At 40.3% G+C, this 22,190-nt stretch overlaps 1 protein-coding gene and 1 pseudogene across 2 annotated transcripts in view; one reads left to right on the top strand and one right to left on the bottom strand.

Moving 5' to 3' along the window:
* LOC117714930 (C-type lectin domain family 2 member E-like) overlaps positions 1–4,762 on the top strand; it is a 44,386-nt pseudogene extending 39,624 nt beyond the window's left edge.
* Positions 1–21,797, bottom strand: part of LOC117714819 (killer cell lectin-like receptor subfamily B member 1F) — a 525,987-nt gene extending 504,190 nt beyond the window's left edge. The window contains exons 1-4 of one of the 2 annotated variants that reach the window (XM_076940640.1): positions 21,691–21,797; positions 10,956–11,059; positions 5,997–6,095; positions 5,291–5,359 (exon numbers count right to left, since the gene is read on the bottom strand). In XM_076940640.1, coding sequence (XP_076796755.1) covers positions 5,291–5,359; positions 5,997–6,095; positions 10,956–11,059; positions 21,691–21,773 — 355 coding nt within the window. In that variant the 5' untranslated portion in view covers positions 21,774–21,797. Of the gene's footprint in view, positions 1–5,290; positions 5,360–5,996; positions 6,096–10,955; positions 11,212–21,690 lie in introns of those variants that run through there. The other variant, XM_034511491.2, reaches the window with a different exon arrangement.
* Between the last annotated feature and the right edge of the window lie 393 nt (positions 21,798–22,190).

Here is a 22,190-nt window from a genome sequence, read left to right as displayed (position 1 = left end):
GGATATTGCGAGCTTTGGGGCTAATATCCAATTGTCAGTGAGTGCATACCATGTATGTTCTTTAGTGATTGGGTTACCTCACTCAGGATGGTATTTTCTAGTTCCATCCATTTGCCTAAGAATTTCATGAATTCATTGTTTTTAATAGCTGAGTAGTACCCCATTGTGTAAATGTATCACATTTTCTGTATCCATTTGTCTGTTGAAGGACATCTAGGTTCTTTACAGCTTCAGGCTATTATAAACAAGGCTGCTATGAACATAGTAAAACATGTGTCCTGGCTAGATGTTGGAGCATCTTCTGGGTATATGCTAAAGAACATTTCTTTAGCTGCTTCTCGTTCCTTTGAATTTCTTCAGTTGAGAATTCTTTGTTTAGCTCTATACCCCAATTTTTAATAGGGTTATTTGGTTACCTGGAGTTTAATTTCTTGAGTTCTTTGTAAATATTATATATTAGCCCTCTATTATATGTAGGATTGGTAAAGATCTTTTCCCAATCTGTTGGTTGCCGTTTTGTCCTATTGACAGTGTCCTTTGCTTTACAGAAGCTTTGCAATTTTATGATGTTTTATTTGTCAATTCTTGCTTTTAGAGCATAAGTCATTGGTGTTCTTTCAGGAACTTTTTCCTGTGCCCAAGTATTAGAGGCTCTCCGCATCCTTTTCTTCTATTAGTTTCAGTGTAACTGGTTTTATATAAAGGTCCTTTGTCCACTTGGACTTGAGCATTGCACAAGGAGATAAGAATGGATCAATTTGCATTCTTCTACATGCTGACCTCCAGTAGAACTAACACCATTTGTTGAAAATGCTGTCCCTTTTCCACTTGACAGTTTTAGCTCCTTTGTCAAAGATCAAGTGACCATAGGTGTGTGGGTCCATTTCTGGGTCATCAATTCTATTCCATTGGTCTTCCTGCCTGTCTCTGTACCAATACCATGTACTTATTTTTTAATCACTATTGCTCTGTAACACATCTTTAGGTCAGGGATGGTGATTCCCCCAGAAGTTCTTTTATTGTTGAGAATATTTTTTACTATCCTGGGTTTTTTGCTATTCCAAATGGATTTGCAAATTGCCCTTTCTATAACCAATGAAGAATAGGGTTGAAATTTTGATGGGAACTATATTGAATTTGTAGATTGCTTTCAGCAAATGACCATTTTTACTATATTAATCTGGCCAATCCATGAACATGGGAGATCTTTCAAGCTTCTAAGATCTTATTTGATTTCTTTCTTAAGAGACTTGAAGTTCTTGTCATACAGATCTTCATTTGCTTGGTTAGATTCACACGAAGGTATTTTATATTGTTTGTGACAATTGTGAAGAGTGTCATTTCCCTAATTTCTTTCTAGCCTGTTTATCCTTTGCGTACAGGAAGGCTAGTGATTTGTTTGAAATAATTATATCCAGCCACTTCGTCGAAGTTGTTTATCAGGTTTAGGAGCTCTCTGGTGGACATTTTGGGGTCAATTAAGTATATTCTCATATCATCTGCAAATAATGATATTTTGACTCCTTTCTTTTCTATTTGGATCCGTTTGTGCCCCAGTCCCACAGAACAACAAACTGGGATCAGAAGTCCTGGAAGAGAGAACTGGAGGACGCAAAGAATGATGATTTGTGTATAGTCTGATCAAACTGAAAATTTAATTTTTTCACTCAAGGGTTATATGCACATAGAGACAGGATGTGTAGAAAGGGATAATGCATGAGTAAAGTTGTTTTCAGGGGGAGTACAGATATCTTCCAGAACAGGGCAACAGCTGGATGAAGAAGCAGGGAACAGGCCACTATGACTCTATGAGTCACTTGTTCTTATCTAAGCTGGTACTATCCACCAAGGATACCTATCCACAAGGTCTATGACTATCCAGGCTGGTAATTTTCCACCAAGGCTGCCTGTTTATAAGATCTATAGCTTTCTGTTTTTGAGTCAGTGTTTTTTCACAGAGACCAAGACTTTGTGTTAGTATGTATGTCAGGCCTATTGCTGATTTTAGGCCTGTGGCTGATTTTAGGCCTTCAGTGTATAAGCAAGGCTGCTCCTGACATCTCCTTTCTTCTCTTAGTATAGAAGGACCATGGCAATTTTAATCTTGCAAAGGCAGGGATAGAGGCCTGACCTCCAGTAATTGAAAGGGACCCTGTAATGACTCTGGTCCTCTTGTCGTTGTTAAGTGAGGCATGAGGGCCATATCTATCATCATATCTTTTTTCTGGATAGAAGATACTTGTGATATCAACCCCTATGCAGTCAGGCTTGTCCCTCAGGGAACCCAGAAAGATATTTTAAATTTTTATTTATATTCCCTTGCAGTGCTTAGCTTCGCAGCCTAAGCAAGAATTTAGGTCACTAGGCAGAGGGGGTTCTGAGTGGCCCCTCTTTGACTAGTCTAGGCATGGAAATACCCTCTTTTAGGTTGAGTGGAGATGGGTTTTGGGAACACCCTGGATGGAGTAACAACCTCGTCTTAAGTCTCATGGTCTTCCATAGCTATCTTATGATAATGTATCTGAATAGGTTTTGCCACCAAATTATCTATCTGTTGTTTCACAAAGTTTGTCAGCCTATTTAAGGCCCATGGATCAAAAGAAATCAACAAAAATAACCCAATTAATGGTCCCAAAATGGAAGGAAGTAGGGTTGACAACCATGGAGAGGTTGAGAACCAATTCTTGCACCAGCTCTTGTCTTTCTTTCTATCTCTATTTTTCTCAAGGCCTTCTCTGACTTTTTCATGCTCTCTTTAACCATCCCTGTCTTATCTATGTAAAAGCTACATCCTTCTTTAAGACCTGCACATAGGCCTCACTGTTGTAAAAAGAGTAAATCAAGTCCTCTAAGATTCTGCCATTGATGTAGATTTGAGAGCCCTAGAACAGTCAGTAACAAAGTTGAAAGAGTCATTGACTTCCCTCTCAGAAGTTGTTCTACAAAATAGAAGAGGAGTAGACTTGCTGTTTCTTAAAGAAGAAGGTCTGTGGGCTGCTCTAAGAGAAGAATGTTAAGGTTATACCAGAGATAGAAAGATAGAGAGGTGCAGCAAAGTTGATTCAAGGGTTGGTTCAATAAGTCCCCTTGGATGACGACCATATTATCCTCCCTTGCTGGACCACTGTGAATCATAGGTCCTAGCATTTTAAATAGATTAATAACTTTTGTTAGAGGAAGGATAAGTACTGTTCAGCTTTTTCTGTTGCGCCATCAATATAGAGCTTTAGGTCAAGAAAATGTTAATTATGATGACACTGGAGTTTAAACTTTTATAAAATTATTTTATAAGTGCAAGGCTTACACCCAGTCCTTCTATAAATGCCATTATAAACTGATCTGAGATGTTTAAGCCTGTGAGTTAAGGGCCAAATAGCAAATTCATGGCTCTGAGTTTATTGTTAGGGTGTTGTCAAGATATTTAATTAGAAATAGCTGACAGTAGTTAACAGAGAACAGACCAGATTACTTTACATAGTTGGTTTTCAAAAGCGTCAGAAATCCACAGAATTTGACATTTCATATTATTTATTCACTTGTTCTTGAAATAAATCTGCTCCCAACAGCTTCCCACGTGTGGATTAAAAGAAGCCACTGAGCATCTTACCTTTAGGTAAGGCTGTACATTGTGGCTAGGTGACTACTGGGCAGAAATTGCCCATCTTTCCTGCAGACATGTACTGTTCTTGAAAGGACACAATTTACAGGTTAGGACAGCTTAGGTCTGACAAGACAGAATAGCTAGTCCTTAATGATTCTTGCTTTTCAAAGGTCTGTCAGATGATCCTGGGCTAAAAGGCTGAAGACTGATGCTCTAACTTCCTGACTTACTGGGGCTGTATAAGTAGAAAGCTGTCTCTACAACTTGTCTCAGTTCTGGAAGGTGTAGTAAGCTTCCTATATCTTCAGATAATGTTGGTCGTTCTCAGATTTCTGATACAGTTTAAAGACTACTTATAGTCTCATAGCCAACCCAGGCTATTTACATTAAGAGAAGAGATTTGAGAGGATGGTTTTCAGATGGCATACAATCTAAAACCAGGATAAAAGTCAGGTATAGAATTATAAGTCTTTTAAGTGAGGATACATGACAGTGTTCCATTTTATTGACAAAAATGATGGAGTGGGTGTTAGATCTATCCTGCACTTTATAAATTCCAAAATGGTAATAATTGTGTTCAATTTATATCTGAGATAAAAGAGTCTTTTAAGTGGACAGAAATGGGGAAGTGTTGTGTATGGTGTTAGTATTGTTTGTATTTTGGTGTTAATTCTGTTGTCCTGGGAGGGGCTGCTGACAAGGAGTGAGTCGTGTACTCAGGTGTCCTGTGAACCATCTCCTAATTAATAAAGGAGACAATCACTAAGGAAGTAGTAGGGACTTCCAGAGAGGAAGAGGAGGGCATCTTTTTTGGATAGGATAGCAATAGGGCCAGATGTAGCTACTAGTGTCTCCAGGCTTATTTGGTGAATCTGCCAGGATTCCCAACAAGAGGATTTAGATTTAATATGGCTTACAAAATTAGGATTCTAGTTGTTTTGCCCAGCAATTGATTTACCATTGTTTCTGAACTAAGTTTCTGTGGTGTTTTCCTTCGAGCTGCAGTTTGACTGGATTCAAGAGAAAAAGGTATGGCAGCAAAGCGTGGCTTTGCCAGATGTGCAGCCAAAGGCTGTGGGGGTTTTAAAGCAGGGGGCTGCTGTGGTAGCAACCCAACAGTGGGAACTTAGTGAGCTGGGTGGAGAGATTTTGGAGCTTTAAGTCAGAGTCTCCATGAGATAAGAACTGGCTGGCTAGATCACCATAGTTGAGAAGAGCTGGGTATAGTGTGGAAAATTGGTGTTCTTTTTAAATATTTTCTTCAACATTTGGGAAACTAATGCTGCCATGTGTCAGGGAATCATAATTAATGACAAGGGATTCAGTTTCTATTTTGTTTCTATTAATTAATTAACTTCAAACAAAGTAAGCTGTTCAACACATTCATTAAATTGATCAAATATTCCATTTTTAACTTGACACCTGCCTATGAGTGCTCCTGTGCTCCAGCACCAGCAGGCAGCAGGGCCAACTCTCACAGATGTTAAGGTCACACAGCTTCTGTACAGCTCCCAGCACCAATGTTTACAAACCGTGTGACTCTCCATGAGCTCTTAACATTATGCCTATATTCTCAGACAAAACCATGGTAATATAGTGTCTTCATGGAGGGCTGTTGTGAACTTTGACTGAGATAACTCACATTTTTTGTTACCTCTTATTCTCGGGAAATTTAAGCCACACAATTACCTGTTAGTCCAGTCCTGTTCTCTTGAGCAGCCACACTGCATATTGGTGGTTTTTGCACCAGGAATCTCACTAGTAAACAAGAAAAACACACGACGGGATGAAATGGTGAGATGAATAGTAGAAAGGATATTCTATTTCTCACATTCTCACTTCAGACATTGGGGTTATTTCAACAACTCTGAACTTCTGGACTGAGGATAAAATGTCAGCAAACTGAATTAAGGGACAATTCCAAGACAGGATATATGAATGAGTAAAGCACAGACCATGTGGATTCACAAGGCTCTGAGGTTGCATATGGTTCTGCTTGACAAGTCAACCCGTGGGCATGCTTGAATCAGTTGTTCACAGTCACTCCTGAGCTTGCTTGTCTGCAATCGCAACCACCCCAAGACAAGATTTAGCAGGCATGTCAGAAGCAGACACTAACATGGGGACTTTTGGGTTTCTTTATTATTGTCATCTTTCTGTAACAATGTGACTTTTATATTTTATAGTTCAAGATACATTTGCTATATCCAGTAATGGTTTCATGAAAAGTTAAGAAGCATTGAAGAAATGTGAAGTTTTAGCAGAAAGCTCAGGAGCTTGTCCTGTACCATTACGTGACACTGACCTTAGCCTAGGCTTAAGGCAACCAAGTGCTATAAAGAGGACTAATGTTTCTCTGGGAAAATTATGAAGCAAAAGCTCTTGCCTCACTTACCTAAGACACTGAGTCCAATCAGGCTCAAGAGAAGAAGGATTAGCCCAGCACAGCCAAATTTCAGAGCCAAATGATGCCAGTGTGGGCACCGACATGCATCTAAAAAGTGCAAAGAGTACACTTGTTAAGTCTAATTGAGAACTTCTGAGATAAAGATTAGAGGGGTTCATAACTACCATAAGATCTCTCTTAACTACAAGGACTGTTTCCAGCACTCCTAGTAGACTGACTGAGCCTGGAGTCAGTGCTACACTTTATTTTACACACACACACACACACACACACACACACACAGAGAGAGAGAGAGAGAGAGAGAGAGAGAGAGAGAGAGAGAGAGACAGACAGACAGACAGACAGATAGACAGATAGACAGACAGACAGAGAGTTTTCTGTTTAATTTAGCCCATGATATATCTGGTAGTTATAACTTTCACAATTTGATGTATTTCAATATAAACAATTTTTTCAATGAAATGGAGTACCTTGTATTCTCACCTTTTATTTAAAGTAATGAATTATTGCTTCTCTTTGGCATAAGTGGGCTGTCAGTATCTACTTTTGTAATGTGGGTCCATCACTGACTAAGTGAGTGTTCCTGGGACACAGCACTGGCGATTAATGAGTCACGTCTTAAGCTAGAAGCCATGGTATCTCATCACTGCTTCTCAGGGCAGTGCCCAGCTTAAAACATTGAATAACTTATCACTACAATTTCATAGTTAGTCATTTAAACTCACTGTTGAATGCAAGTAATAAAAGCTACAGACACTAAAATGGCAAATAAGGAGCACTGTGGTATAACATGACATATACTGTGTCTATAGAAGTTATGGAAGTACGATGATGTAACATTGTGGGAGTTCTGTGATCACCACAGCCAGTGGTGTATGATCTGCCAGAGGTAACAGGCAGTTAGGTTCAGCATGACTAAGCAGCAGGTGTTGGTTCAAAAAGGTTCAAAGCAGGTGTTGGAGTCTGACCCCAAATAGTGTCTTTTAGGCATTTTGAAGCACAACAATTTGGTAAAAAATTCTCTGGTGAAAACTAACCCAATCATTTGTACACAATAGAACTTAAGACTTGGCTTCTTTGTAATTATATGTTATATCTTCCATAAAGATAAGTTTTATAGCTTGAGCTCAACGTATAGTAAGCTTACTATACTTGTCTGGGAGATGATTCAGTGGAATCTCAGCCAAATAGATATTGTAAGAGTTACCAGAATGTTAATCATGTATAATCTCAGATTACACATCTTTTCTTTAAAGGAACAACTCTTTGTGTTTAACATTCCTGTTTCATCTTGTGCTTATCTGTGAGCATAAGACCCTCTATGTCTCCTACATAACATGGCATACACTATATCTACCACACTGCACCACCTAAACACTTTGTTTGATATTTGCCTTCTTTGGTAATTCTATCAACAATGGATGGTTTATGCTTATTAAACAGCAAAATGTACTGATATTTGAAATGTGGTCATCAAGTATCATATCTTTCTCTACTTAACTTTCTTTTAAACAATTAAAAAATATGAGTTTCATATGGGAAAACAATGGTAGTTTTGTTTATAAATAATGATATGATAATTAGATAATGAGAAACATTAGCTGGCTCTTCCATGTCTAATTTAATTAAAAACCTCTTTTGTTCTCATTTAATTTCTAACAGTTCCATGTCTTACCATTTTATGAATGGCTTCTAGACTTATTCATTAGAACCAAGCACTGCACCATTTTAAGCAAAGATTTCTTGCTGCTTTTTGTTTTGCTTTGTTCTGTTTCTGAGATTGCTTTTCCAGTAGCGTAGGCTAGACCCAAACTTACTCTTAACTAATTAAGGATTAAGGATACCCTTGAACTTTTGGTCTCTTTGTCTGCTCTTCCTAAATACTAGACTCACAGCTGTATCCCACCATATGTAGCTATGGTTTTTTAATTTTTACAAATGTAGATTATTCATGGTAATGTTGGTTTCCTGTTGTTTGTATGTATTTTTTTTATAAATGATAGCATGCTTTGAATTACATGTTAAAATATTAAGTCAGATATGCTTTAAAATATTCTTTAATTTTCATAGTATGGTCCAAAATTGTCTGTGTATCCATTTTCACTCTTTTTTCTGTCATTATCTTTTGTGCCTTAATTGTATAATTGAGAATGCAAACACTACAAGTCTGTAGACCAGTTTTAGGATGCTGACAAATAATCATTAAGAAAACTAAGTTATGTTAAAATGTTCTTGAGGGAAAAACCACTAGAAATCAAGTGAAGCAAAGAGAATAGAAATACTCCTAAGAGATAAGAGACAGCTTCCCTCAGCCTCATGGTCCCTCCATATCTGAAGACCCAGTTCATTGCTGACTAAACTTTTTCATGTATATAAAATTGCAACTATTAAACACATATAGATTTCCCCATCATATTCTCTAGAGAAATACTTATAACAGCCATTTGTATGGCACCGAGATCATCGTAGACTCTGTGGTTAATCTGGAGATTATCTAAAGCACACAAAGATATGCATATGCCTTGTGCAAATACCATATTTTATAGAAGTTATAATCTTATATGTGGCAGTTCTGCACACAGTCTTTTGTGAACAGTGAACAATGCTGTGTGGTCTGAGGTGACATAAAACTGTCATGGAAGAAAATGGTGCATTGGTTTTAAGAAATAGAATCATGGACTGTGATTCCTGATCTGTAAGACATGCTGTGTTGTTGGACAAGGAGGCAAAAGTGGATACACACTCACACCCAAACCTCCAAGGCCTCAAAGACACACTGAATATAAGAGCAATTTATTTATATTAGCCTTGAAATTCTTCTGAACACTGATGTGACACAGAATGACTAAGCCCAGTTAATAAACACATATTTCTCATTTTATGTATGTGCATTATTTTATGTTTCTCTCTTTTCTCACTCTTTCCACCCTTGAAATTCTAAGTGTTTTGTAAAATACTATTATCCTCATACATCACCATTTTAATGCCTTTTACTAAAGCCTAGTATTCAGAAACTTTATATTTCAAAACTATCACAATATAATGTAATATAATGTGGTATAATACAATATTGGGGACAATATGTTTAACCTCCATAAATCATAAATTTCTTCACCTGTAAAATGACTGGAAAATATCTGCTTCATAAACTTTTAGGATCTATGAAACAATTCTTATAAATTTAAAAACATGGTGTCTACTACAAAGCCCCATTAAATACACAGTAATGCTTCCTCATTGTCTCCCCCTTCGCAAGTGATGCTTTTTCTGTAAAACTGAAAGTAACAGCTTATTTGGGTGATTTTAGAAGCCACTATTCCTTCACGCTAAGTTATAAGGAACTGCATAGGCATCCTGCTCTGTATGAGCTGTTCTGGAAGAGATTAGACTGAAGGGAACAGCCATTGATCACTGAAGAGGCCATGTGAGCTTTAGTCATATGGAAGTAACTACTTCAGGCATTTTGGGTATCCACAGAATAGTAAGTCATCTGCATTGTCCAGGTATTTCAATGGTTTACCCCTCAAGCTGTTTTGAACCTATGGAATGTTTTCCAAATCCCTTTCCACCTGTCACCATTCCTCCTGACTTGATCTCCACAATACACTGGGCATGTGTGTTCCCCTACAATACCACAGGCATGTTTTCCCTTTGAATTTGCAGGTCCAGCTTCCTAGAAGACTCATCTCTCAAATACTTTTTCTTCACCCCCTGGACGTTTCACAGCAGGACTCCAGCATCATCTCTCAGAAGGCTTGCCTGGATGATTCTGTCTGCTGCTGTTTCTAATGTCAAACATCATTTCATTTCAATGCTTTCCTTGCTGTTATTCAACATCACACAATCTCTGATGCAAGTGTTTAATGATTGCACATATACACATTCACAGAAATTCTATAAGGAAAAGATGTTGACATTTGTTTAAACCTGGATCTTATCCTTTTGAAAAATACTAAAACAAAGTGGGGTGGTTATATCTGAATGAGTGAATGAATGAACAAATGAATGAGATTTGTAGATATTCTATCCATTCTATCATCAAAGAAAACATTTTTTCGTTTGGTCAAAAAGCAGGTCACTGTTCATGTTTCTCCTTCTGTGCTTCTACCAGGATATAGAATGAGCAAACTACTACAGCAAGTTTGCAGTGTCTCTAATAACATTCTGCTGCTCATATTTTCAAATCTTTATTTCTTCCGGATTCTTTTAACAAAGGCTGAATGGAAGAAGCCCTTTTCAAGTTTCATAAATATTACTTGAATACAAAGCAATATGTAAGCTTTATCTCTCTGAAGCTGTAGATACCTGCAGGCAAGCTGTCCTACACCATCAACACCAACAGAACCACTGCTAAAAAGCAAAAGTTTTCTAATTAATTAGTGTGTCTGTGTGAGAGAGAGTCAGAGACAGACATACAGAGACCGACAGAAAGACAGAGAGAGACAGAGACATGGACAGAGTGTGTGTGTTTCATAGTACAGATGTGTGTCCGTGTATGACAGAGTACTGTGTGTGTGTGTGTGTGGCTGCAAGTGTGTGTGTGTGTATAAGTGTGTTTTGTGACTGTAGGTGTGTGTCTGTGTGTAATTTCAAGTATGGGATATAGGGGGGTGTGTGTGTGTGTATTGTTGTCTGCATCTGTTTGACTGCAGGTTGTGCATACCACAGTAGGTGTAGAGATCAGAGAACAACTTCAGGAAGTGATTCTCTTTCCAGCAAAAACAGTGGGAATTGTCAGTGTTCTTACTTCCATTTCCATAAGCCCCCGCCCCTACTTTTATTCCAGTTGTCAGGTTTGTGCAGCAAGTACTTTTACCTAATGAGTCATCTCACCATCCCAAAGTAATTGCTTACAACTGTAAAAAAAAAAAATAAATAAAACCCAACAACAAGGAGGCTTATATCTAGAATGTAAGCGAATTCCAAAGAATAAATAAAGCCACTTACCTGGGGGGAGAGATGGGGATGATGCTTGCTTATACCCTGGAGACCTAAATGTCTTCACATTGCTGTAGACTCTTGATGTGTCCATTGTAGACAGGAAATGGGAACTGTGAACAGTGACAAATTCTAAGTTCTGAGAAGCAAAATTAATGAAAGGAAGTCTGCTGTACTCTGCTGTCTGTGGCCACACCCACCCACACTTGCAGCTGAGGGTTTCTCTGTAGTTATTGCACTTGGTTTCCATTATGCCCACACAATTTAAATAACTTTATCTTTGAAACAGAAGATGTAACACGTGATCTACTCTGGATGGTTTTATTTTTTCTTCTTTAACCATTGCTTTGAGTCACTCTTTAAGGCCCAGGGTAAACAAAGCACTCAATCTTGAACTAAATTTTGAGGATCCTGTCCCACCACACTTCTAGAATCATTCTGTGCCATGTTGTGAAAATTAAACTATGAGAAAGTCCCTGGTGCCATTTTATAAGAATGGAAGCTCTAAAATCCTCCTGAAACATCCAAGCCACAAAAGAAGCTGTGATATGTGGAAATAACATGAAAGTGGTTTAAAAACAAAACAAACAGAAAAATCATGACAGACAACAGGAAAAGCAATGAGGAGGGAGCCACATGTGCCTCTCAGCATTGTCCTGAAGGTCCACACAGATGTGGAATGTTCACCTGAGTTAAGGACTTCATCTCTCAGAGCTACAACGTGTGCAGGATTGAGTGACTGGGTGTGCTAACTCCTCCAAGGATTTTCAGGCCTAGAGCCTTAGAGCAAGGACTACAAACACCCCCAAGTCGGACACTCTCATATCACAAGTGAAAATAAAGAAGAAAACCAAAGATTTCCTTAAAGACAATTTCTGGGGTCAGAGTGGAATTAAACCAAGTGTTCACAATTACCTGGTAATGGCAGCAATCTGCTGGCTGTGAGTTCTAGGAGACTGGGGGTGTACAGACAACATGGGGCTCACACTCAATTTCCCATGACCTTGGTGATTAAATCATGAGGGGAGTCTGTATGTGTGTGTCTCACAGCTCACCTAAGACTCAGTGAAATGTCCTCAAGTGTCACTGTTTGATGACAGTCATTTTGCTTGACAGGCACAGGGCTCTGCCTTATGCTTCTTCATCTAAACCAAAAATTTGAGCAAGTGTGCAAGATTTTTCCAAAGTGTAAGTTCTGAAGTCATCTGTGACTACTAGGAATTCAGAATAGCTCTGCTCAGCATAGGAGACTGAAGTAATATGGGTTCTGGTGTAGATGCTTACAAACACCTCTGTGCTACAAAGTCCGGACTAACTGGAACAAAAACAACCACAGATAAGCATCATTTGTCCATGTGCGTGTGAGGCAAACTGAGCACATTCTGGGTACAGAACATCAGGAGTATCACCAGCTACTGCACAGTAATGTAGCCATTTTTACACAGATGAAAAGAAAATGATCTGACAATTCACTCCTGGAGAACTTAGCTGTGCTAGTGAGCTAATGATGTCCTTTCATTACCTGATTGTCAGAAATGTGTGTATGTATGTGTGTGTGTGTGTGTGCATATATATATATAATAAGAATTCAGAATTTCCTGGACCTTGTCGCAATAAAACATATGGGGAGAGAGGGAGAGAGAGAGAGAGAGAGAGAGAGAGAGAGAGAGAGAGAGAGAGAGAGAGAGAATGAGGCACAGGCAGATACACAGAGCATGGGAGAAAGATTGAAATGTGAGGTTACATACAAATAAGAAGATATTAAATCAAAGTCAAATGGTGAATGATTGTAAGTTATCCAGTATTTTAGAGTATGGCAAAGTGTCTCAAGAAAAAATAAACACAAGTTTTTAACTTGAAACCTCTTTTTGTATCAAACCCTTCCTGATTATTAATGGAAGTTAGGATGTAAAAAAAAAATAGAGTAATCATAAGTAATAATATTCTTAAATGTGAAAAGGAACATGATAAATGAATAATTTTATGCAAGAAGGTGAGAATATGAGCCAGAAAGTGGCAGTCATGAGCTAAGATCATATGCTTCAGGCTCAAAGTGCAAAGCAGTGGGTGCCATGAGCAGAATGGCTCACCAGGAAGCTACAAGAGCTCCTTGCTCCACAGAGGCATTGCTTGACGCATTGGCACACACACACACCAGAGCAGCTCTGTGGGAAGTTTGGACACTACCTAGGAGGTTGTACCCCAGTTCACTTAAAACTAAGGAGATATATTAGAGAACAGAGGAGGCAACTGAAGACACTCCCACACTTCATCCTGTAGGGGATCTAGGCAGAACCCTCCCACACTGTTGAGAGACAGACTTACCCAAGGATTTCTCAGAAGCACTAATGAAAGGCTATGACTTAACTCTATGTGCTTTCCCAGGGGTAAACTTGGCAGTACCTCTGTAGTGATAATTTTGTTTTTTTTTTTAAACACAAAAATCTTAGGTGAGTATATTTTTGTGAGTATGGGGCTGCTTCAGATTGTCCACAGAGGCTGACTATGATTTGCCTATTGCTCTAGGAGGGGTGTGATTTTGCCAATGAAGACAGTTTATGTTTGGAAAGTTGGGGAGTTTTGAGAGGGTATAAAATGCTAGAGTCATAAGAGTCAGAGGCTGGGGTACTGCTGTTCCCCCTGCTGCTGCTGTCTGTTGTTCGCTGCTGTTTGCTGAATTGTTGGTTGGAGATATCCTGATTATAAAGATCAAACTTGCCCCAAGGAATTCAATTCCCCCAATCAGCAGGAAGTAGTCCAAGAATATCTATGCCCCCTTTCCCCTCTATCTTTGTTTCTCTAGTACCTACTATTGAAGGGATAGAAGGGATGGGGATGGTGTAGGAAAGTAGGAAAAAGAACCAAATAAATAGTGAAAATGTTGGGTTATAAGTGGAACCCAGAATCAGGTAGGCAGAATGGAAAATCTGATTCTGATGATGTAGAGAAATGGCAGGAGACGCAGGAATGAATATTCCACTTCTAGATGTCAGCAAAAGGCTTACCATAGCTACAGTAGATCCCCCAACCCCTGCAATTTGATCCCAGAAGGAATTTTCTGGTTTTTTTCTTCTATTCATAGTCTCTTTCTTAAAAGGTTGTGAGAATGGCTGAGCACTTTAAAAATTGCAGGTGGAAATGAAGGAACCTGAAAAACAACAACAAAAATAGAATGAATGGGAAAACAGAAAGGGTCTCTCTGTTCTCTTGTTTTTGAAAATGTTGCAGAATTGGCTGTACAACTAAAAAAAAATGTGAGTAGAGGTGGAAGCACTTGGGAATCCAGTAGAGCTGGAAAAAGGAAAATAAGTGTTCAGACCCTGTGACTGAACAAGAGAACAGGGAGAGCTTCCTGGAAAAAGAAAGAAGAAAGCAAACCCTGCCACAAGGCAGGGATCATTGGTTTCCCCTGTAACTGAACAGCACACGGTTGCTAATGAGGTGGATCATGATTATGATGCGATAGTATACTGTCCTATAGAAATGATAGATCTGAGGTGTTTTAAAGAGGCTATGATTTCCAATGGAATGCATTTACCCTGTGTAAAACATGTATTAAGTAACTGGACTATGCAAAATAGAAAATTGGAAGGGTCTGGTAACAGCTGTGCTAGAGGCCAGTCAGCAGTTAGAATGTTTATCATGGTGGAGAGAGGAAGCACTGAATACTGAACAGTGAAACAGAGCAAGTAGAATGAATATTGTCAAAGATGATTTGCTTGGAGAAGAGTGATTCTCTGATTTACAAGAAAAGATTTGATTTGAAGACGCTGTTATAGAACAATGTTGCTTAGTGGCTTTAAGAGCTTGAGATAAAGTTGAAGAGCCTGGGAAAAGGTCCACGTTCTTTACAAGGATTGTACAGTCTTCTGGGGAAGGAAGACTTCATACATTTCTTTAAAAGACAGGATTCAGCTGTGAATAAAAGGCATACTATACCTTGATGCAAGACAGGTGTTAATAGAGACCCTTGGGTTTGAGAAAGTGAATATCAAATGTAAAAGAGATATCAGACTATTAAAGGCAAAAGCAGTGCCAATGGACAAGTGGATAAGGTTCTCAATATTGGTTCTTGAGTGTATCATGCTAGTATGGTAGAACAAGCTATTGCTAAGTGTCTCCAATATCCAAATGCCCAGTGTTTCAATTGAGGAAAATTCAGTCATTTCCAAAAACAATTGTGGCCATGCTGCTAAAAGCCTCAGATATCAAAATGTCCAGTGCATTAACTATGAGAAATATGGTACCTTCTACCAGAGAATTGTACAAGCCATCTCTTACAAGAATGGGTTTTTTAAGAGAATGCTTTTGGCTTCCTAGGGTTTGTGGATGTTGTGGCAAGGGATACCATTGGACTAAGGATTGTAGGTTTAAGAGGTGTAACCAAGGAAGTTTCTTGACAACTGGAAATGAAGTGAGAGACCTGGAAGCTCAAGGCTTCACAGGGAAAGTATGAAAAAAGTTTAAAAGACCAAGTAATAGAAAAAAAATCTTACCCCTGATCTCAAAAAGCATTTAATTCATTGAAAATGTCTGTCTATGATTTCTCACTAAATATTTCAAGAAACCACCCTCTTTCCCCTCTAGCCTTTTTCCTCTAACTAGTGTTGGAGGGTTGTGTTAGTGGCATTTTAAAATGAGCATGTTACAGTTTTCTCTGACCCAGCTAGCTCTCAAATAGTTCTCAAAAAGACTGAACTATTTTATTTATTTATCACACTTTAAGGGCACAGTAACTCAGCAGTTATTCTTCTATTTTACTGTTCTATGCTAATTTGGCTACCTCCAGCCAAAATCCCCAAGATCTTATGGCTTCTCTGCTCCAGATATTTTTCTAACGCTCTCTCATGGATTGTTGGGGGCCTACTCCTAGCAGAAAGTGGCTATCATCTTTACAGCCATCTCAAGCCATATACCCTGAAATGAGACTTGTTTTTCAACAGACTACAACAGCTGAGCACACTCTGATAAACATCTTGTTTATCCCACATATCTTGTTTTGCTGTTTAGTGCCCCCCAGCTACAAGGCTAGGATTTTCTTTCAGTAGAGGAGACTAGAGACTTGATCAAACCCTCTGTCTTTTCTCAATTCTTACCCCTCCATCCCCACTCTCTCTCTCTCTCTTGCTAAACCTTTTGTCTGATCCCCTTGGACCAGAGCACTTAGCACCAAAGTGTGGGGCACAATGGCCCCCAAGTGAGGGGCAGTGTGGGCTTCAACAATGGATTCTCTCCTGCTCCCTCCCCTGGCTGGCAAGAAGTCCCACCATATTCCCTCTCTCCTCAGTCAGATCAGGGAACAATTGGGGAGCTGGTGTTTACACAAGATTGAGACAGGAGATTCTCTGAATAAGGACTGCACCAAGATACCAGGAGACAGAAATCAGCACTTAAATCCTCACACAGTGCACAATAACTTTATGTCTACTGGACTGGAAGGGGTAGGAGTGGTGTAGGGAGGAAGGAAAGAGAACTCTATAAATAGCCAAAAAGTTAGGTTAGAGGCCTGTCTGGAGCTGGGGCCAAGACATCAAAGGACTTGTGGTTTTGGTTCCTGGGAACTTGTCTTTTTCACATACAATACTAGGCTTACCAGCACCAAAGTTACTGTATACTTGGTCTGTCATGTGCTTTAGATTCTCCATATTTCCTTTGTGCGTCACTGCTTGATTAGCTTCTGGTGAACTTCTTCCTATTGCATGATTGCTTTCTTCTGACTCTGTCCCATTTCTCACCTGGAAATAGGATATGAAGTGCTGTATTTATTAATAAGCTTGCTTGGCATAAGATATAGCTTCTGCAAGACCTCCCAAGCTTACCTGATCTATCTTCTTTATCTCTGACTCTATAGGCCTTCCTGCTCAGGACCATTGTCACTGAAGAATGACACCACAGGGTCACTACAAAGAAGCCATTTTTCAATGAAACAAAGCAAGGGACATGAATGAAATGCTCTGGTTTGCTTGCAGACACCTGAGAACTGTTTCTGTCTTGATATATGTGGATTACCTGTGGGCGTATCCCAAATTCAGAGCCCAAGATAATAGCAGTCCCAGTTCATAGACAGACAGTAGAGAAAGGGAAGCAAGAATATATGTTTGAGAAATAAAATAACTTCAATCTGAGGGGAAAATTCCCTCAAATGAAGAGCCCATGTAAACACTAAGAGAGGTGACTGGTTTTTCAGATGCCCAAATCATAGGGAAAAAAATCACTTTATGCTGATCCACAGAAACACCAAAAAATGGTGCAACCAAAGAAAGAAAAGAACCCGTGACTATCGAGGTCATAGACACTGAGGTGGTTTGACTAGGAATGGCCCCCATGGATCATGTGTTTGAATGCTTAACCAGCACAGAGTGGCACTATAAGGAGGTGAGGCCTTGTTTAGAAAGTGTGTCACTTTGGGGGCAGGATCTGTGGTCTCATATGCTCAGGCTACACCCAGCGTGCTGTTCAGTCTCCTTCTGTCTCCTGTCAATCAAGATGTAGAACTCTCAGCTCGTCCTCCAGCACCATGTCTGCCTTTATGCCACCACGTCTTCTGCCATGGCAACAATGGACTAAACCTCTGAACCTGTCACCCAGCACCAATTGAATGTTTTCCTTTATAAGAGTTGCCTTGGTCATGGTGTCTTTTCACAGAAATGAAACCCTAACTAAGACAGGACCTAAGGAAGAACCCACTATTAGTGTTTTATATAACCAGACACATTATCAGACTATCACCTAAATGTCAATGTTTATACCCATAGATCAATGTGCCCCTCCACCGTAGTCTGAAAAGATTCCTTTTGCAGTGTGTCCAGGCTAAGTGAGCAGGGCAATAACCACAATGAAGGCAATAACCAAAAATTCAGCACGACCCATTGATATAGCTGAGGTGGCAGTTGGCAAGAATGGCAGGGTAATATTAACTTTTAATAACCATAGGACACAGTTATAGCATCATGGTGATTCTATTTGACCTAGGAGCCAAAATCATTATGATTACAGAAACAAAGGTCAGAACAGCAAAAGTTCATGCTAAGGACTAAACTTTCCTGAGGGTCAGGCTGACCCTTAGTTTTATCATTAAGTCCATCACATTAAGCAAGCACTAAATCTCAAGAGCTGAGCAGAGGTGGGGATAAAGGAGCCACAGTCACAGGAGCAAGAACAGTAGCAGCCAGGCCCAGGCCCTGGTTGAGGCAGAAGCTGAAAGTGCTGACGTCCATCTTGAAGCATGACCACATGCATTTCTACATTACCAGTGCCTGCTTGGGCAAGCGGAGCTATAAACTCCTGCTGGCCTGAGCCAGAGAGGTGAGGACAGATTAGCTCACAAATGCTACCTCCCCTCACAGGATTCTGTGCCTGGGGTGGGAAGAACCCCTTCCATATCCACTACAACATCACAGAATCTTACCCTGATGTGGCCACTCCCCTTCTGGTGGGTGGAGTCTGCTGTCTTGGAGGGGCTCTGTTGGGTTATCACCACCCATCAGCCTGGCTGGACTGATGGCTGATGTTTTATAGAATTGGATACGGGAATGGACCAGGAGAAATGCCTGATGATGCCTTATTTAAATGTCACACATCCAACTCTGATGTCTCCCTAAGGAGAATATAGAGTACAGACCCATTAGGAATTCTTCCTGGCCTTGAGTCAGTTTGTCAGACACAGATTCTGCTCATTTGCTAGGAGGACATAGGCCTCAATGGAGCTCTGACTTCTTCAGTGGCCTCAAAGCCTACTATAACATTTCCTGATGAAAACATCCTCCCAATTATTGGAGTTATGAGCTAAAACTGAGGAAATATTGCAATGTATTTCTTGCCTTGAAAATCTAGGGATCCAGTGTTAAAGCTGTTGGACAGACATGCTTAGTGTCAGTCACACCCTCAGCTAAGCATCCAGGCAGGGAGCTCACTAAGGAGGTAAGAAACCAGAGCTTTTGCTGGTGTTTCTGAGAGGCAAGGCTTGAGATCCCAGCCTCAGCTTTTCCCCTAAGTATCACATTCATGCCTGCCTCCCAGACTCATGCAGAAAAAATTTCTTGGAAAGATACTACCCCAATCTGGGTTGATCAGTGGTTGCTAACACAAGAAAAGCTGGCTGCTGCCAGGCAGTTGGTGCAGGAACAGTTGGCAGCTGGCCACACTGAGCCATCTTCTTCCCCTTGGAATCCCCCAATTTTTGTTATTAAGAAAAAGTCTGGCAAGTGGAGACTCTTACAAGATCTCCATGCAGTTAACAGAGTGATGATTCCTATGGGAGCCCTGCAGCCTGGTCTTCCATCTCCCACTGCCATACCAGCAGATCTTTTTTAAATTGCCTTTGATTTTAAGGGTTGCTTTTTTACCATACCTCTTCATCCAGATGATTGTCATCATTTTGCACTCAGCATTCCTCAGGTTAATGTCCAAGGGCCCATGGACCATTTTCATTGGCGAGTCCTCCCTCAGAGTATGGCAAATAGCCCTACCCTAGCCCAGAAGTATGTTACCCCTGTAATCCAACCTGTCAGAAATGCCTGGTCACAAACATACATTCTTCATTACAGGGATGAAATTTTACTGGCTGCACCTAATAGACAGCAAGCTCTCTCATGTTTTCAACAACTTCAGGAGGCACTGAGTTCACAGGGACTTAAGATTGTTTCTGACAAAAATTCAGATGAAAGATCCTTATTCCTATCTGTGGTATGAACTCGAGGTGGGACAAATTTGTACCCCAAAGATTGAGCTTCAGCTTTCCTCCCTTAAGACTTTACATGATTTTCAACAGTTGCGTGGGAATCTTCATTCTGTTCATCCCTGTTTGAAGATTCCTCCTGAGGTTCTAGTTCCCCTTGATGAGCTTCTTTCAGGAAATACCCATCCTTTCTCTCCTCGAACCCTTACACCCCAAGCCATTTCAGCCCTACAGCAAATAAGTCAGACCATATCTTTCCGAACCGCATTTCAAATTCATTACGCTATCCCAATTTATTATGTTGTTTGTGCTACAACACATACTCCAGTGGGGGTCTTTTGGCAACAGTTCCAGACTCCTGCAAGAAAGGGATGTTCTTTGTTATGGGTATATCTCCCCTCAAGTCCAAGCAAGGTTTGGGAACCTATTATTCCTTGTCTGGTACCCTAATTGTTAAAGGAAGAAAAATGTCCAGACAATATTTTGGTAAGGATCCTGATGTTTTTATTGTTCCTTACACATCGGATCAAGTGAAGTGGCTTCTTCAATCCAATGATGATTGGTGGATAGCCTGCACCTCCTTTGCAGGCACCATAGACAATCATTATCCAAATGATCCCCTTATACAATTTGTAAAGATGTATTCCTTGACCTTCCCCAAAGTCACCTCCAAGACTCCACTTCTTGAGGGCACCTTGGTATTTACAGATGGTTCCTCAACAGGCAAAGCTGCCTATGTTTTACAGGATCAGATTATTTCAGTGCAGTCCCATATCCCTCTGCCCAGCTGGTGCAGTTGTTTGCAGACCTTCAGGTTTTTAAAACATTACGAATGACTCCATTTAATTTGTATACTGATAGTGCCTAAGTGGCCCAGTCTATTCCTGGTTTAGAGAACGTCCCATATATTAAGCCTGCTTCTACTGCTTCCAAATTATTCGTAGAAATTCAATCTTTAATCATTAAGAGGACGCCAGGCAGTGGTGGCGCATGCCTTTAATCCCAGCACTTGGGAGGCAGAGACAGGTGGATTTCTGAGTTCGAGGCCAGCCTGGTCTACAGAGTGAGTTCCAGGACAGCCAGGGCTACACAGAGAGACCCTGTCTCGAAAAACCAAAAAAAAAAAAAAAAAAATCATTAAGGGGACAGTGCCATTTTTTGTAAGACACTTGAGAGCCCATTCTGGCCTGGGTGGTCCTCTATCATATGGAAATGCCCTGGTTGATGAGGCTACTCATGCAACATTCCCCAACCTACTTGATTCTATAGATTTGGCAAAATGGGCTCATGCTTTACATCATTTAAATGCCTCTACCTTGTGCCAGATGTTTAAGATTTCTAGAGATCAATCAAGAGAAATTGTTACGTCCTGTGGTGGATGTGCCACCCTACGACCAGTCCCCCATGTGGGAGTTAATCCTACAGGACTTGTCCCTAATGAATGATGGCAGATGGATGTTACTCATTTCCCTTCTTTTGGAAGGATAAAATATGTGCATGTTACAGTTGATACCTATAGTGGCTTTATGCACGCATCTCCCCTTTCTGGAGAAGCATTGTGTGATGTGATATCACATACATTACAGTACATAGCTGTCTCGGGAAAGCCACAGATTATGAAAACTGACAATGGCCCTGATTATACAGGAACTAAGTTACAACAGTTTTATTCCCAGTTTGATATCAAATGTGTCACAGGTATTCCCTATAATCCTCCAGGCCAAGGCATTGTAGAAAGAGCCCATCAGACTTTGAAAAATACTCTTCAATGCCTGGCTGAAGTTACAGATGCTTACTCTCACTTGACACCTCAGAATAGGCTCAACCATGCTCTCTTTGTTCTCAACATTTTGTCATTGAACAATGAAGGCAGGTCAGCAGCTGACCGTTTGTGGCATCCTAAATCACAGGATTCTCATGCATTAGTGCATTAGAAGGATCCCCTTACAGGACAATGGAAAAGACCAGATCCTGTCCTTATCTGGGGATGAGGATGGGGATGATATGACAAAGAGAATGCTGGCCCAAGATATCTACCAGAGAGGCTTGTGAAAGCTGTTAACCCACCTGTGTCCAGAATGGAGCAATGGTCTCTCCCTGAGACAGATCTCTTTTCTTTTCCAGATGCTGCTCCAGACAAGAATGTTCATGATCCTGTGGCTGACCAGAATGATCATCAATGCTCAACTGCCTGAACCTAAGGCCCCTAATAGACACATCCCTTGGAATTATGCTTGGAAACTTCTACTCTCAGAAGGGGATGATGTTGTCTGGGATGCTTCTAAAACTTCCTCCGGCATTTGGTGGTCAACACGCCTTACTCCAGATCTTTGTAAACTGGCACAGGGAGAGGTGGCCCTTTGGGGTATTCAACATCAGCTAGACCTGTACAGTGACCCAGAGAATAATGCACCCAAAACTCAGATTATTACTCCTCAATATATTCGGGTTTCGGTTCCTTGGCCAGTTGACCCTGGCTGTGATAATTCTCTCAGCTGAACCTTACTTCAAGATATAGATTTTTATGTTTGCCCAGGGCTGTTGGGAGCCGACTTTAGCAGAAAGTG

This window comes from Arvicanthis niloticus, chromosome 9 (assembly GCF_011762505.2).
Source record: "Arvicanthis niloticus isolate mArvNil1 chromosome 9, mArvNil1.pat.X, whole genome shotgun sequence".
Lineage (NCBI taxonomy): Eukaryota > Metazoa > Chordata > Mammalia > Rodentia > Muridae > Arvicanthis > Arvicanthis niloticus.
Note: the sequence above shows the minus strand (reverse complement) of the source record. Positions and strands in the feature narration are given on the sequence as shown.